Source organism: Antechinus flavipes, chromosome 1 (assembly GCF_016432865.1).
Source record: "Antechinus flavipes isolate AdamAnt ecotype Samford, QLD, Australia chromosome 1, AdamAnt_v2, whole genome shotgun sequence".
NCBI classification, from domain to species: Eukaryota; Metazoa; Chordata; class Mammalia; order Dasyuromorphia; family Dasyuridae; genus Antechinus; species Antechinus flavipes.
The window spans coordinates 508,796,570-508,813,335 of NC_067398.1; the positions used below are offsets into that span (position 1 = coordinate 508,796,570).

At 34.5% G+C, this 16,766-nt stretch overlaps 1 protein-coding gene across 2 annotated transcripts in view; it reads left to right on the forward strand.

Moving 5' to 3' along the window:
- The window catches only part of VAPA (VAMP associated protein A), a 73,840-nt gene that overhangs the window by 32,961 nt on the left and 24,113 nt on the right, over positions 1-16,766 (forward strand). For both annotated transcript variants that reach the window (XM_051970469.1, XM_051970468.1), the window contains exon 2: positions 9,675-9,827. In XM_051970469.1, coding sequence (XP_051826429.1) covers positions 9,675-9,827 — 153 coding nt within the window. The remainder of the gene's footprint in view (positions 1-9,674; positions 9,828-16,766) is intronic.

The following is a 16,766-nucleotide window of genomic DNA, read 5'->3' on the forward strand; positions in this document are numbered from 1 at the left end:
AATGAAAGGATGTTCATCAATTGGAGAATGGTTGAGTAAATTGTGGTATATGAATGTTATAGAATATTATTGTTCTGTAAGGAATGACCAGCAGGATGAATACAGAGAGGACTGGCGAGACTTACATGAACTGATGCTGAGTGAAATGAGCAGAACCAGGAGATCATTATATACCTCAACAACGATATTGTTTGAGGATGTATTCTGATGGAAGTGGACCTCTTCGATAAAGAGAGCCTTAATTGATCAAAGATGGACAGAAGCTGCTACACCCAGAGAAAGAACACTGGGAAATGAATATAAACTGCTTGCATTTTTTTGTTTTTCTTCCCGGGTTATTTATACCTTCTGAATTCAATTCTCCCTGTGCAACAAGAAAACTGTTCGGTTCTGCACACATATATTGTATCTAGGATATACTGCAACCCATTCAACATGTAAAGGACTCTTGCCATCTGGGGGAAGGGGTGGAGGGAGGGAGGGGAAAAATCGGAACAGAAGTGAATGCAAGGGATAATGCTATAAAAAATTACCCTGGCATGCGTTCTATCAATAAAAAGTTATTTAAAAAAAAAAAAAAACTACCTTGTCAGCAAAATGTACAATGGACAGAACTGGGGAAATTTTAAGGTGGGAAATTAATTAGGAAGCTTTTACAGTGATGAAAATGCAATAAATGAAATTTGTCTTCACCAGGCAAAAATAAATAAATAAATAAATGCTGAGTTGAAATACATTACTTTTAAGTGTAATAAAACCACTTGGGAGCAAGATAATTTAGCTTTTGAATAATTTTGCATCGGGATAGAAGATTGTTTATATTATGGTGATTTTTAGAGACTTGTCCAGGAAAGCAAAATTCCAAGATGTGTTCTGAGCATAGTATGGATTGAGTTTAGCACTTCATGAAGTTTCCACTTGGAATATAGTACAGTAACTTATTATAATATGTCAAATCATTTAAAAATATTAACTTCTACAGTAGTGCCCTCTTTGTTAAGGTTAAAAAAGTGATAATACTTCAGAAGAATTTGGCCCTCCGAATGACTGAAAAACTTTGGCCTAATTAGGAGTTAAAACTCTTCTTTGTGCACACAGAAGCTCATTCATTTATTTATTTTTAAATGTCTGGTGATTGATTCAGTTATTGTTCAATTATTTTTTATTTAAAAGGAATCAAAGTCACTATATGGACTAAAAAGGTTTTTTTACTCAGATAACCTTTAATAATTTCTCCTAGTATCATATTATACCCCGAATTATCTCCTAATGCTTTATCAGTAATAATATCTAGTGTCTTAGCACAATCTTATCCTAAACGATATAAAATTGCACCCCTCCCCCTCTTTTTTTTTGGACCTTGAACTAAGAAAATCCAAGTTTAGATCTAACTTCAAACCAAGTTTAGATCTAACTTCAAAATAGTAACTAGCTGTGTGACCTTGGGCAAGTCATTTGATTTCTGTCTACTTCAGTTTTCTCATCTGTAAAATGGGGATTACAATAGCATCTATGTTCAGAATTGTGAGAATAAAATGAGATATTTGTAAAGAACTTTGTAAACCTTGAAATGCTTTCTAAATTCTAGTTAGAATTATAATTCCTTCTCTTTAGGAAGTTGCATTCTTCTTGGAAAAATAAATGTGTATGTATATGTACATAGTTATATTCTGTACATTTAAATATAAGAAGTGAAGGGGGCAAAGGAAATATGAGATAAAGTGCTTTGGGAATATACTACCTGGAGAAGAGTGGTCTGAGCTAAACCTTAAAGGTCCTTTTTAGTTGTTAAGATAGCCACCAAGTCAGAAAGCATACTAAGTTGTGGGTAACAATGGGCAACTCTGCTGGTATCTCCTAGGGATTTTTAGTTGCTCTTAGTTTAATTAAAGGTAACAATTTTAATATAAGTAGGAATTGTGACTTTTACCACTCAACTGTAATCAGCTCAACACGTTGTTTTTTGTCCCTCCTTTCTCCTCCTTGTAGAGTTGTAAGGTCATTTTTTTATTATTTTTGTCTTGAGGTTGTTTGTTACTTTTAGTTATCATTGGATCAGTCATGCTACATAACTCATGCCTTTTTGGTACTATGCATTAGCAAAGTGAAACCTTTGGCTACTTTGTATGTTAACTGCCCTTGAATGGTTACTAGTTAGTTCATTAAGTCCTATCTATCTATACAACTATCTCCTGTGTTCATACTCCAGACTTAATGCCTAGTTTTAGTTTTATCTGTTTCTGCTCTAGTGACTCTTTCACATCATCATTAGTGCTGAGGGTTGTGTGTGAGCAGTGGCAAAGTAGGGAGATGTCAACCCAGGAAATAGGTTTTGGGAACCTTGTGTGGTCCTGGGAGACTATGAGGGCCTGATAAGAATCCTGAAAAGCTGGTTAATTGAATTCTCTTGTTAACTATTGATTGGGCTAGTACTCTGTGTAGTGACTATATCTAAAAGTCAAAGAAATAGATGGAGTGGCATAGAATTGGATTCTGACTTGACTGTCTTTAAAATTATCACAATAATCAGCTTGAAAGGGAGGTTGATATACTAAGTGGCATCCTATGTTTTGGAAGACAGCAGGATGATTAGTGCCCTAAGTCTGGAGTTAGGAAGACTTGATTTCAAATCTTTTCTCCGACACTTATGAACTGTGTGATCCTGGGCAAGTCACTTAACCTCCATCTGCCTTAGTTTCCTCATTTATACTATGTGGATAATAACAGTACCTACTTCCTAGGCTTGTTGTGAACATCAGATGATATAATAGCACAAATAGTTTATAATAGCACAATTCCTGGCACATAGTGGGATGGTTTTTTTTTCAGTGTAGGGTACCATACAAACAAATGAAATGTTAGAATAGATGAAAAGTGTCTAGGAAATTGGCTTTGTATTGTTCCCTTTGTGTTATGACTCTTTCTACTTTAAAAGTATTTTTTAACAGAGGGTTCAGCTGTCAATGTTTGTTTTGCTGAAGTGGGTCCAAATTAAGTAATCATCAAATTGAGTAATTGGGAAGAGAAAGCTAGTCATTTTTTTTGCCTTCCCTGCTTTTAAGATGCATTATTGATATTATTAACATATCCAGCTGCACTGGTCCCATATATGTATGTATGTACATACACACATATATATATTAACATATCAGCAAAGTATAATATTTGCATTTACTTCTAAGGTTCAGTTTTTCCTTTTGTGATCTCAACTCCTTATCTCCTCCCAAATTTATATATATCAGCCAATACATCAATAAATATTTGTTAACAAGTACTTATTATTTGTCACGTACTGTGCCTAAGCACTGATGACACAAAGAAAGGCAAAAATGATCTTCATGACTTTAAGGCACTTATATCTTGAATGGGATAGATCACATACAAACAACAATTTACATATAAGATATTTGGGGTAAATTGGAGGTAATCTCAGAGAAAAAACATGGTGATGGATCATGGAAGGTCTCTTGCAGAGAGTATGATTTGTTTTAAGACTTGAAGGAAGCCACATACCAAGATAAGATCAAAATGGGTCCATGACCTAGGCATAAAGAACGAGATTATAAATAAATTAGAGGAACATAGGATAGTTTATCTCTCAGACTTGTGGAGGAGAAAGAAATTTGTGACCAAAGATGAACTAGAGACCATTACCAATCACAAAATAGAAAATTTTGATTATATCAAATTAAAAAGCCTTTGTACAAACAGAACGAATGCAAACAAGATTAGTAGGGAAGTAACAAACTGGGAAAACATCTTTACAATTAAAGGTTCTGATAAAGGCCTCATTTCCAAAATATATAGAGAACTGACTCAAATTTATAAAAAATCAAGCCATTCTCCAATTGATAAATGGTCAAAGGATATGAACAGACAATTTTCAGATGAAGAAATTGAAACTATTACCACTCACATGAAAGAGTGTTCCAAATCACTATTGATCAGAGAAATGCAAATTAAGACAACTCTGAGATATCACTACACACCTGTCAGATTGGCTAAGATGACAGGAAAAAATAATGATGAATGTTGGAGGGGATGCGGGAAAACGGGGACACTGATGCATTGTTGGTGGAGTTGTGAACGAATCCAGCCATTCTGGAGAGCGATCTGGAATTATGCCCAAAAAGTTATCAAACTGTGCATACCCTTTGATCCAGCAGTGTTTCTATTGGGCTTATACCCCAAAGAGATACTAAAAAAGGGAAGGGGACCTGTATGTGCCAAAATGTTTGTAGCAGCCCTGTTTGTAGTGGCTAGAAACTGGAAAATGAATGGATGCCCATCAATTGGAGAATGGCTGGGTAAATTGTGGTATATGAATGTTATGGAATATTATTGCTCTGTAAGGAATGACCAGCAGGATGAATACAGAGAGGCTTGGAGAGACCTACATGGACTGATGCTAAGTGAGATGAGCAGAACTAGGAGATCATTATACACTTCGACAACGATATTGTATGAGGATGTATTCTGATGGAAGTGGATTTCTCTGACAAAGAGACTTAACTGAGTTTTATTGGAGAAATGATGGACAGAAACAGCTACACCCAAAGAAGGAATACTGGGAAATGAATGTGAACTATTTGCATTTTTGATTTTCTTCCCGAGTTATTTTTACCTTCTGAATCCAATTCTCCCTGTGCAGCGGGAGAACTGTTCGGTTCTGCAAATATGTATTGTATCTAGGATATACTGCAACATATTTAACATATATAGGACTGCTTGCCATCTTGGCGGGGGGAGGAGGGAGGGAGGGGAAAAAACGAAACATAAGTGATTGCAAGGGATAATGTCGTGTAAAAATTATCCTGGAATGGATTCTGTCAATACAAAGTTATTATTAAATAAAATAAAATTAAAAAAAAAAAAAAAAAAGACTTGAAGGAAGCCAAGAAAGAGTCAGAGATAGGACTTGGAAAGCATTTTAGGTAAGGGGAGCTAATGGCCAGTTAAGAGGCCTATGTGAGATGAATGCTAGACCCCCTTACTCAAATTAATCAGAGACATCTTCAAATACAAAGATAAAGCATTTATTTAGTTCCTGCAGGCAGAGGACCAGACACACACCTGGAAAGGGATCTCAGCTCCCAACATATGCTTGGCCTGGCAAGCTGGAAAATAGTAAAGCTAGTTAAATAGCAAAAGACCCAAGTTTTTTCATTGGATGGACTAAAAGGAAGTAACCATTATTGACCAATGTTTACCAATGTTGTCTGCTTCCTGTAAGCTTAAACCTGGGTTTTGACCTTTCTTGCCCCAGAGACCTAAGGCCTAAGGTCTGACCTACTCTATCTCTCAGACTTTTTGAGAAAACTTCATCCTGATCTCATTCAGTTCCCCCCTCTCTTCATCGGTTTGAAGATTTATCACACTAATTGATCTATTTCTTCTACTAAGGCCTCTTTGTTATCTAGGCCTTTAGGCTTGTTGCTCTCTTGATCCCCCTCTACTATTTAGAACCAACACCCTCACTTCAGTGAGAGCTTTTGGGAACCATTTTAGCTTTGATTAAGTGCATAAACAAGCAGGTGAAGTCAGGAGATGGAAACAGATGAGGCCAGGGCAGCTGGATTGAGGGGAAAGGGAATAAAGTATAAGAATGTTAGGAAAGAATGGAATGGTCAAAAAGGGATTAGGTTATGAAGAATTTTAAAAGCCAGATAATCTTATTTTATTTTATTTTTCCTAAAACCTTGTGAAGTATATACTATTATGATCTCATTTACCAGATAAGGAAACTTAGGTTAAGTGACTTTTCTAGGGTCACACAAATTGGTAAGTGTCTGGACTGGATTTGAATTCATGTCTTCTTGATAACAAGCCCAGTGTTCATTGCACTACATAGCTGTCCTCTTCTCTTTCCTGATAAGTTATGCTCTTTTTTTGTATTATTTACTTATTGGACATACTGAATTTGGCATGTCCCAAACAATACATCTTTCCTCACAAACCCATTCCTTTTGCTATAAAGCAGTGGTGGATCTGTAAACAGTAAATTCCTTTAGTATATATAATCCTATATATTTGTAACTTTTTCTTGTGATCAGTATCCACCTCTGCTCTCCAATTTGACAGATTGTCAGATTCCATTTTGTTTTAGGGTAGTAGACTGAACTACAAATTAAATTTAACATAAATTATTTCATTTTATTATATACTATATTGCTTAAATTAGAAGATTTAGAGATTTGGAAAATTCTTGAAGGTGATCTACTGAAGCAACATTTATTAATTGCCTGTTTTGTGCAAGGTACCAAGTATTAAGGGTGACAGATTTGTAAACCACAATCTTTGAGGGTGTTACTTGAAAGAGACATTCATAGAAATGTTAATGTAGATTGTAGAGTGTGTTTTGACTTTACAGGAAAGCAGGTTTACTTTTGACTAAGAAGGAATTGGGGGGAAAAAAAGATGTTTCAATGGGATTTGGAAAATTTAATTTGAGTTTTATTACCAAGAAAATCAGGAAAGAAAGGCTTCATGAAATTGGTAACTTGAAAGGAAGAGGATTTCAACAAACAAAACCAAGGAGGAATCATGAGTGTATTACCTATGTATAGGTATGAGATTGGGAAAGGGACCTTTGTACTATAGTGGGAAAGATAGTATGGATTGGGATTAAAAAAATAACTACTATGATAATTATGACAGACATTTATATAGTGTTTGCCATACACCAGGTATTTTGCTAAGTGCTTTATAAATACATTGATTTTCACAACTGTCCTGTGACATAGGAGCTATTATTCTCATTTTACATGTGAGGAAATTTGAGGCAGATAAAGTGCCTCAGGGATTTTTTTAACTCAAGTTTTCTTGACTCTAAATCCTGAGCTGTATCCACTGTTAGCACTAAATTAGACTAAAAAAAGTTGGATGTAGTCAAATTTGGAAACCTTTAGTTTGCAGTTTTAGGTCTCCTAATAAAATACCTAGCATTTAAAGTGCTTTATAGATATGTGCAAAGCATTTCATTTGAGCTTCAAAAAAAACACCCTGTGAGGTAGGTGCTATTTTCCCCAATTTACCTAGAAGGGAATTGAGGCTAAAAGTTAAGTGACTTTTCCCCAGATCACATAAGTGACTGAGCCAGGATTTGAATTGGTTATCCTGAATCCAAGTGCAGCTCTTTATCCACTGTTAACCAGTTACTTTTAGGAAATTAAGGAGCTAATCACTAAAGAAATGTGACAAACCTTGCTAGTGTTATTAATGTTGTTATTTGTAAGAAGATAAATTTATATGGCATACTCTTAGTAGTAACTTCTTTTTTTTTTTTTCTTTTTCTTTTCTTTTCTTTTTTTCCTGAAGCAATTGGGGTTAAGTGACTTGCCCAGGGTCACACAGCTGGGAACCATTAAATGTCTGAGACTAGATTTGAACTTAGGTTCTCCTGACTTCAGGGTTGGTACTTTGTCCACTGCGCCACTTAACTGCCCCATGAATAGTAACTTCTTGAAGTAGAAGATAAAGAACTTGCAAGTCCATCAGAAGGTGTGGTGGAAAGAGTGCTGGATTTTTGGGTTCAGAATACCTGAGTTCAATCCTAGCTTTGTTACTTTTGGTGTAATTTTGGGTACATCATCTCCTATCGCTGAACTTCAGTTTTCTCATCTATAAAATAAGAGGTTGGATTAGATGATGCACTCATATTCCTTTTACAGTTAAATTTGCCATTTTTTGATCTTTGATTTTGAAAATTCAATTGTGGTTGGAATTGGCAATTAGACCAGAACGATTCTGAAATGTTAATTAGAAATCTATCTAAATAATCTCTGCTGGCACAGAATTTTGTGATAGTTCAACAGGAGATGTCTATTTTGGAGGTGGAAAAGAGAGGATATTGATTTCAGATTTGGCACCTTTCCAAGTGCCATCTGTGGGGAATTAAATGATTTTTAAGCTTTACTAAATGTCAGCCTAATAGTTTATATTGTGATTTTGATATAATGAAGACTAGATTTGATAAGTACTTAAGCCAAATTAGACTTGTAAACTGTGTTAGCTATCTTTGCATAGATGATGGATGCTGGAGAATGAAATTTCTATGCTTCATAAATTCATTTGGTCTTTGTATTTGGTGCTATTAATTTTTTAACTTGTGCTCTTTTAAGTAAAAATTAAACAATAAGACAAAACAAAAAAATCTAAACTTTATCTTAGGTCATCTAAGAGAAAAGAAGAAAGGGTTTTCTAGGAGAGTTGAGTAGAATAGTGATGTCAAACTCAAGTAAAAATTAATTTCTTGTAGACTGTATTTTGATTTAGAAAACCAATACTAACTATATGATATGGTATTTTTGTTTTGTTAAATATTTCCCGAATTGCATTTTGATTTAGTTGATGCCATATTCTGGAATTTTGCCTTAATGGCCAGGTCCTCAAAGACTGATTGCCTGTAAAGTAAAGAGATACTAAGAATTTCAGGTATTTAAAATGTTAAATATAAAGGGAAATCATTTAATTTTGTGTAATGATTATGGGCATACATTAATCTGTAAAGTAAATGTTGTTTATATTTGTTTTACTTTTATTTCTGAATGTCTCCTTCATTTGTCCCCTATCCAAAAAGCCATTTATCGTAACAAAAAATACAAAAGAGGGGAGGGGGGCCAGTATTTCCGTAAAAGTAGCTAACATATCAACTCGGTATGATAGTATATGCAGTTTGACATTAGTAATATAAAGGAACCTTGGATTTGCAATCAAAAAACTTGGATTCAAATTCCATTACTGCCTTTATTACATATAGTTCATTTATCTGTTGTTAGACCTCAGTTTGCTCATCTGTAAAATGAAGGTGTTTGACTAGATGATGTCTAAAGAGCCTCCTGGTTCTAATCTTATGTGTTGGCAGAGAAAAAGAATTTAATTTAGGAGTTATTATATTTTAAATATTTTCACTTTAACAGCATTTAGTTCTAAACCAAGTAACTGTCCAGTAAGACACTTGTATAAGATATGATGTACATTTCATTAACCTTTTGTTTATATATAACCGACATTCCCCTATTTATAACTTGTTCTCCCACATAGAAAGCCATCTTTCATTTAAAAAAAGAAGAAAAAATAGTATAGCAAAACCAACCAACACATCAGAAGTCTGATGATATCTATATAGTGCCCCTCATCTATCTGCAAAGTGTGTGAGAGATAATTTTTCCAATGTCTCTTTTGGATTAACCTTAATCATTATGATTTTATTATAATTCTTTTCAGTTTTTGTACTTTGATTTATTTTATCATTTTTCTTGTTCTGTTATACACTTTTAACAATTTGTTTTACAGTTTAATCTATCAAACTGTTAAGTGGTTTATTATAATAAACATTAATTAGGTGCTAAGGATACTGCATGATGCTGTTCCTGCCCTCAAATAGTTTAAGAGCGGTGGGTCAACCACATACATAAATAAGGAAATAAAATAGATACTAAGTAAATAGAAATTAACTTTTTTTGAGAAGGGTTAGAAAATGTTTGTTACTGGTTACTAGTTACTGCTAGGGATTAGTTTAGTGCAATTGTTCGATGTTATATACAATTAGTGGTCAAGTTAGGACTAAAATATGTATTATAAAATTTTCATTTTACTTATTCAGTATTGTAAGACAAACTTTCCTTTTTTGATGTACTTCAATGAGCTTTTTTTGTTTGTTTTTTATCTTACAGGCCCCTTCACAGATGTAGTCACTACAAATCTTAAACTTCGAAATCCATCAGACAGAAAAGTATGTTTCAAAGTGAAGACAACAGCACCTCGTCGGTACTGTGTGAGACCGAACAGTGGAATTATTGATCCAGGGTCTACTGTAACTGTTTCAGGTACTCTGAATAGTTAATGTGGGCTCTACAAATTTATTTGAATGGCTTTCAGTTATGTTCATTCAGAGCGTTTCAGTTTTTCTAATGATTATATGATTTCGGGTTTTCTGATGATAACAATGAGGTTACATGGATACATATTCTAGAAACTCAACTTTTCTGCAGTGCTATAGACAATGTGAGGAGGTGGTAGTCTGTTATTACTTTAAAAGTCTGTAAGCTACATACATCTTATTGTTTACTAAATTATCTTTGTGTGTGTGTGTGTGTGTGTGTGTGTGTGTGTGTGTGTGTGTGTGTGTGTGTTTGTTTCCTTTGCTTAACTATCCTAGTCTAGGTCCAAAGTCTGATTTTATATTACCTTTAGTCAAAAGTCACTATATATCCATAGAGGTATCTTGTTGAGGAATTCAAAATGATTCATTATTACTGTAGCCTTTTTGCTAGGAACTCAAAATGATTCACTAGTACTGCCTTTTTTGCGCTACATCTAAACTTCTTTTCTGGTCAAGCTTGTTCAGTTGCTAGTTTTCCTTAGTCCACTAGCTTGGGTTGCTGATCTTGCCCTGTGACTACAAAATCCATTCAGAGGCTTGATCTAGTGAAGGAAGAGCTTTGGCAAAGTTCTATTCTACTCTCCACCCATCTTGATTCGGAACCTGCCCTCCCTCCTTTTTAATAGCTAGGTAGTACTTCATCACAGTCATATGTTGGTTTATTCCAGTTGATGGGCATTCCCTCCATTTCCAATTGTTACATTGCAAAAAGAACTATGAAATATATTTTTGTACATAAAGGTTCTTTTCCTTTGATCTTTTTTGGGGTACAGATCTAGTAATGTTTTTCATATGGCTGTAGGTGTTTTTTTCTGAAAACTGGTCAAATACTTTGATCCTTTATTAATTGGGAAATATTTCTTGTTTCACAAATTTGAACTCATTTCCCTACATATTTGACAAAAGAGGCCTCTCAGAGATAATTGCTGTAAAATTTTTTTCTATTCATTGATTTTGGTACTTTTTAGCAAAATGTAGTTTTCTGTTCATTTCCTTTAATTCTATTTTTGCTTTTGCTTTGTCTAAGATGATGTACCCTGCTTTAAAATTTAGGTGAAACATAATAGATTTTTTAATCTGTTTCCTCATTTTAAGTTTGTATATGTACCATCTTTCTGTTTAAGTGCTCTTAATAAATAATGTTTATTGATGTAGTCTGCTTTCTAATCTATACTACTATCTGCTTTTGTTTTATGGGTTATCTTATCCCATTCATATTCACAGAGGAGATTATTAAATGTGTATTTCCCTCCCTTTTTTCTGTTTTCTTCTTTCCTCTTTTTTTCTGATAAGTCTCTCCTCAAAGATCTATTTTGCTTTTGATTAGTCTCCCATAATTTGCTTTCTCTTTTATAATCCCCTCCATTCTTTTTTCTTATTTCTTCCTCTTATTCCGTATTTAGTAAAATAGGTTGTATATTGAACTTTGTGTGTGTGTGCATGCACCTGTTTATAATCGAAACAATTCTGATGAAAGGGAAGTTCAAGCATTGCCTGCTACCTCTAACCTCTTTCCCCCTCCCCCAGTATTTTCCTTCCACATCTTGTTCTTCCTTGCATACCCGTTTTATATGAGATAATTTTCCCATTCTACCTGTCCCTTCCCCCTTCTCCCACCCCTTTCTCACCCCTTGATATATTTTGGAGATCATCTTAAGATAATCAGTTCACACCTATGCCATTGGTCTATGCAGACTCCTAACTACTTTATTAATGATTAACTTTTTAGGAGTTATATGTATTATCTTATGTGTAGGAAGGTAAAACATTGAATTTTATTAATTCTATTGTGGATTACTCTTTCATGTTTACCTTTTTATACTTGTAATTATTATGTCTTGTGATTTATAATTTTAATATCAAGTTTTCTTTTAGCTCTGGTTTTTTCATCAGAAATGTTTGAAGATTTTCTATTTCTTTAAATGTTTGTTTTTCCCTCTGAAATTTTCCTGGGATATGTTATTTTTACTAGCTTTCTTGCTGTCTGGACTATTACATGCCAAATCCTTTGCTGCTTTAAAGTGAAATCTGCTAAATCTGGTATAATTCTGACTGTGGCTCCATATTGAATTGGTGTGGTGTTTTTTTTTTTTTTTTTTGGCTGCTTGCAATAGTTTTTCTTTACCTGGTAGTTCTTGAATATGGCTCTATTATTCCTAGAAGTTTTTATTTTGGGAGGTGATTGGTGGAGTCTTTCAGTTTCTATTTCAAAACCCTCTGATCTAGAGAATATCAGAGACAATTTTCCTCCATAATTTCTTGAAATAAAATGTTTAGGCACTCCCATCCCCCTCAATTTTTTTTTTGAATTGTGGCTTTCAGGTAGGTAAGTAATTCTTAAAATGACCTCTTCTTGATCTGTTTTCCAGATCACTTGTTTTTCAAACAAAATATTTCATATTTTCTTTTTTCATTCTTTTGCCTTTGTTTTGTTTTTTGATATCTCACAGAATTTGTTCAGTTCAAATTTTTGAGGAATTTTTCCTTCAGTAAGTTACTTTTGTACCTTCTTTTTCCATTTGGTCTATTCTGCGTGTTGCAAACCAAATTCCCCCCCCCCCCCCCCCCAAGGGCAATTGGGGTTAAGTGACTTTCCCAGGGTCACATATCTAGGATGTGTTAAATATTTGAGGCCAGATTTTCACTTATGTCCTCCTGGTTTCAGGGCTGGTGCTCTATCCACTGCCCCGCCTAGCTGCCCCCATCTATTCTGCTTTTTAAAGAATTATTTTCTGCAGTGACTTTATTAGTGCCTCTTTTATTAGGCCAGTTTTATTTTCTAAGGTATTTTCTTCACTTGTGTGTGAATGAGAGAGAGATATTGTGTGTATATGTGTGTTTTTACTTGCTTGTTTGCCTCCATCACCAAGCTGTTCTCTTTTCACAATTTAGAAATGTCACTTTCATTTCTTTTTTTGAATTTTCCTCTATCACTATTAAATTTTTCCTTAACTCTTCCAGGAATTCTTGTTGGACTTTTGTCTAACAAGCATTTTTCCTTTTAGGCTTTGTAGCTATTTTTACGTTGTTGTCTTCTGTGTTTGTATCTTGGTCTTTCTTCTTTCCATTATAGTAGTTTTTTATGCTTAAGTTCTTTTTGTTCTTGTTGTTTGCTTATTCTTCCAGCATATTTTTTGATTTTGAGCTTTGTTGTTAAAGTTGCACTCTGCTCACCTAAGGATGGGAATGCACTGTGTCCCAGACTTTAGGCTTTTTGGTGCTGCTGTTTTCAGAACTAATTCTGTGTATCTCCTAAGTATTCAGTGCTATCAAGATGGTGTGCTCCATGTGATCATTGCTCCCTTGATAAAAGTTCTGCTCTTTTTCCAGAAAGAGTTCCTGGTCCCATGGAGCACTAAGAACTAGTATTCTTGTTGGCTTTGGCACTGTGACCAGGGCCTCTGCTCTCCTACAACTGCATTGCTAATTTTTTCTCTTCCTGAACTGCACCCAGAGTTCCTGCTCCCATGTGACTGACCATAGATGCTTCTCTTCACTTGGGAACAACTATCTGAAAATGTATATGGGCAATAGATGTCCTAGTCTCATCTGTACTTAGTGTTTGCAAAGAGTCCCCTCTAATCTCCTTGTGATCTTTTGTCTGATCCCCCCCCCCCCCCCCCCCCCCCCCCCCCTCCGAGCGTCTTTGAGCTGAGAACTCTTGAAAGCTATTGCTGCTTTTTGCTACTACTTCCAGAGCCCACTGGTGCTGCTTTGTGGTCAGCTCCCATTTTATTGTAATAGACATTTTCTGCTATTCTCCTTTGCATTGTCTTAGGCTAGAAAAATGCCTCACTCTAACCTTTTATTAACTCTGCTGCTCTAAAATTCAATTTGAAGGCATTATTTTACAGTTGTTTTGAGGGGAATATTAGATGAATTCAGTGCCTGCCTTTTTTTGTACTGTCTTGTCTCTGTCATAGGTTTTCAATGGAATTGAAAGCAAGAAAGATTCTTAGATCACTGAAGCATGGACATGGTCAAATCCATCTTTTGGACAAATTTATTACTCTTTGACTTGTTCTATGATCCTAGGTCATGTTAACAGTATTTTTAGCTCTTTTTTTTTTTTTTTTTTTTTTTTGTAATTTCTGTAACTTTGGGACAGTTCTGAATCTTAGTTATCAGTGAATGTTTCAGAGTTCACACTCCTAGGTCTACACAGAGTTAGCTCTTGATTTTGCAGTAAGCAGTGGTGGTTTGTTAATTGTTAGACAATAAATGGGTAATCCATTTGAAAAAACAAATAAAAATAATATGTGTGGAAGGATTGTGGAAGCATATAGGCAGAACATTAAGGAAACTAATTCTCATATGAAATTTAGAGATTCCTGATTTGTGTTATGAATCTTAGAAGCATGATCTTAATAAAGTTAAATTTTGTAAAATTAATTTTTCTGTGGCCAGTATTTATCAGGTACTTTGCAAAGAGAAAAAAAAAGTGAATTTTTGTTAATTAGATCACCTAGTGATTACTATTAAGTATGTTACATAGTGAACAAAGTTGAGTATTCAAGAACAGTGGCTTCCCCAGTTAGAATGCCAGTTAAGATTAGACTGTCTTTATGTCCTAGTCTACATAATTTATAAAAAATTTTTATTAGAAAGCTAGAATATTTAATAAAGATTTTTGGTGTTGGAGAAACTTAGTTACAAAGACTGTAAGGGTGGTACTGGTATTACAAGTTTAAGAGACCCTAGGTACTGAGATTCAGGGTTAAGAAGGCAGCTGAGACTAGAAAGTCAGAAGCAGAATCAGTAGAGGAATGAAAATTGGCCTGCTTGGGCTTGTATTCAAAGTTCTCAGAAAAGATAACTATACATATATGTTGGCGTGTTTTAGTTTGTTTATGCTATAGCAGCAGTGTTAAGTATTTGGTGAAACCTAAGAATATTTTATACTGTTACTTTGATTTGTTTTTTGTTTTGAGGATATTATAAAAGCTCATTTAACTTAGGAGGATATTTTAGTACAAATATATTTTACAAATTTGTGTGTGTGTGTGTGTGTGTATGTATGTGTGTGTGTGTGCATGTGCACGCGCATATGGAATGTTTTTGTAAACTTGTTACAATTGATCCTCTTAATTAAAGCCGTTGAACCTCTCTTAATTCCATTCAGCTTGTTATCGAATTTTCAATTCAAAATAGCCACAATTTTCATCTTGTACTTGTGAAATTAAATTTTTTATCCTATTTTGATGACTTTATATTTTTGCATGTTTAATCTTTTTTTGTTCTAATGTTTAGTCTGTTTGATAGTGGTTTTTGTGTGTGATGTTAGTTTCACTACTTTATTTTTATCTTTAAATTTCTTAAGTACATGGAATTTGCTTTTCATCAAATCATTAATAAAATGATAACTAAGTTGAAGCGCAGACATCCAGGTCACTCCACTATAGACCATTTTGTACCTGACTGTCTTTCAACACTGAACATTCACCTAGTTTTGAAATCACAGAGCTATACTATAGTCTCAGTTGTATGTCTCCATCTTGTTTTGAGATTCAGAATGATTGCCAAACATTTCCCTAAAACTTAGGTAAATTATGTCTCACGATTTCCAGTCTAACTTAAAAAAAATAGAAATTCTGATGTAACCAGTTTTTGAATCCATATTGATTTTTTTCTAGATGCTAATCAAGTACGGTTTTTTTGTAATACCGTATATACTCAAGTATAAGCTGAGTTTTTCTGCCCAATTTTTGGGCTGTTCCTGTAGTATCACAGTCGGTAACTGGACTGTATACTAATGCTGGCAACCGCTCTACATACGTTTACCGGCACCCGCTCTCCTCCTCTGCGGGCACCGGTACGCTACCTAAACCTACTGATATAATAAGTTTTCCCAGATTTTTGGGTTAAAAATTAGGAGCCTCAGCTTATACTCGAGTATATACGGTAATATATTCTAGAATCTTGCCAGGAATTAGAAGTAAAACTTATTAATAACTAGCAGGTTCCCCATTTTTCTTTTTTGAAATCAACTCTCCCCTCTCCCCTCCCCCCAGTCCCATGGCATATCTCTCATTTTCTTTTCTTCTTCTTCTTTTTTTTTTTTAAATGAGGTAATCAGGTTTTTTTTGCCCAGGATCGCATGTGTCAAGTATATGAGAGTTGAACTTAGGTTCTCCTGACACTAGGCTATCCACTGAGATACCTTGCTACTCCTGTATATCAAGTTGATTTTAGTTCATGAGGTCCTTTTGGTCCTATCTGTAAATATACTTGCTTGAAATCTAAATTTTAAAAATCTAGCTTATGATAGTCATTTGTCTTTGCTCACTTATTCTAAGATGGCCACTTCTTAGTTTCTCATTTCTCTATGAGCAGTTGCTTCTACTTTACTGGTGAGAATTTGATGCAAAACAGTTCTTAAGAAAGGAAGGTTCCTCTTTTTGATTAATGAAATTATCAATATCAATAAGGCAAGTGAATAAATTATTAGCTGTTCTCTTTTTGGGAAAGAGAACTTCAGCAGGTGATGTCTTTGTTAAATGAATTCCCCTATCATTGCTGTTTCATGCTTCCATGTAAACCTTATAATCTGTTTTTCATAAACTTCTGATTTATCTTTATTATTCTGGCCAATATGTATGGTGTAATCTGATGGTTTATATTCTCCCTTTTCTTCTTGTTACCCACCTGCAAATGGTATCCCTATTGTGAGGTTAAAATTGTTTCCTTGATGTAACTGGCCCTGTGAACATTTCTGATAGACACATGAATTCCTGTGTCTCTACTCCAGCATATCTTCTCTGAGTGTTATTAATTTTTTACATTGGAATTAAGTTCTGTAGTATCTGGTATGGTCACCAGGCTATAAATTGGCCATTTTCTCATTATTTTCAGTTTAAAGCCCTTTAAATATATTGGGGCAGTG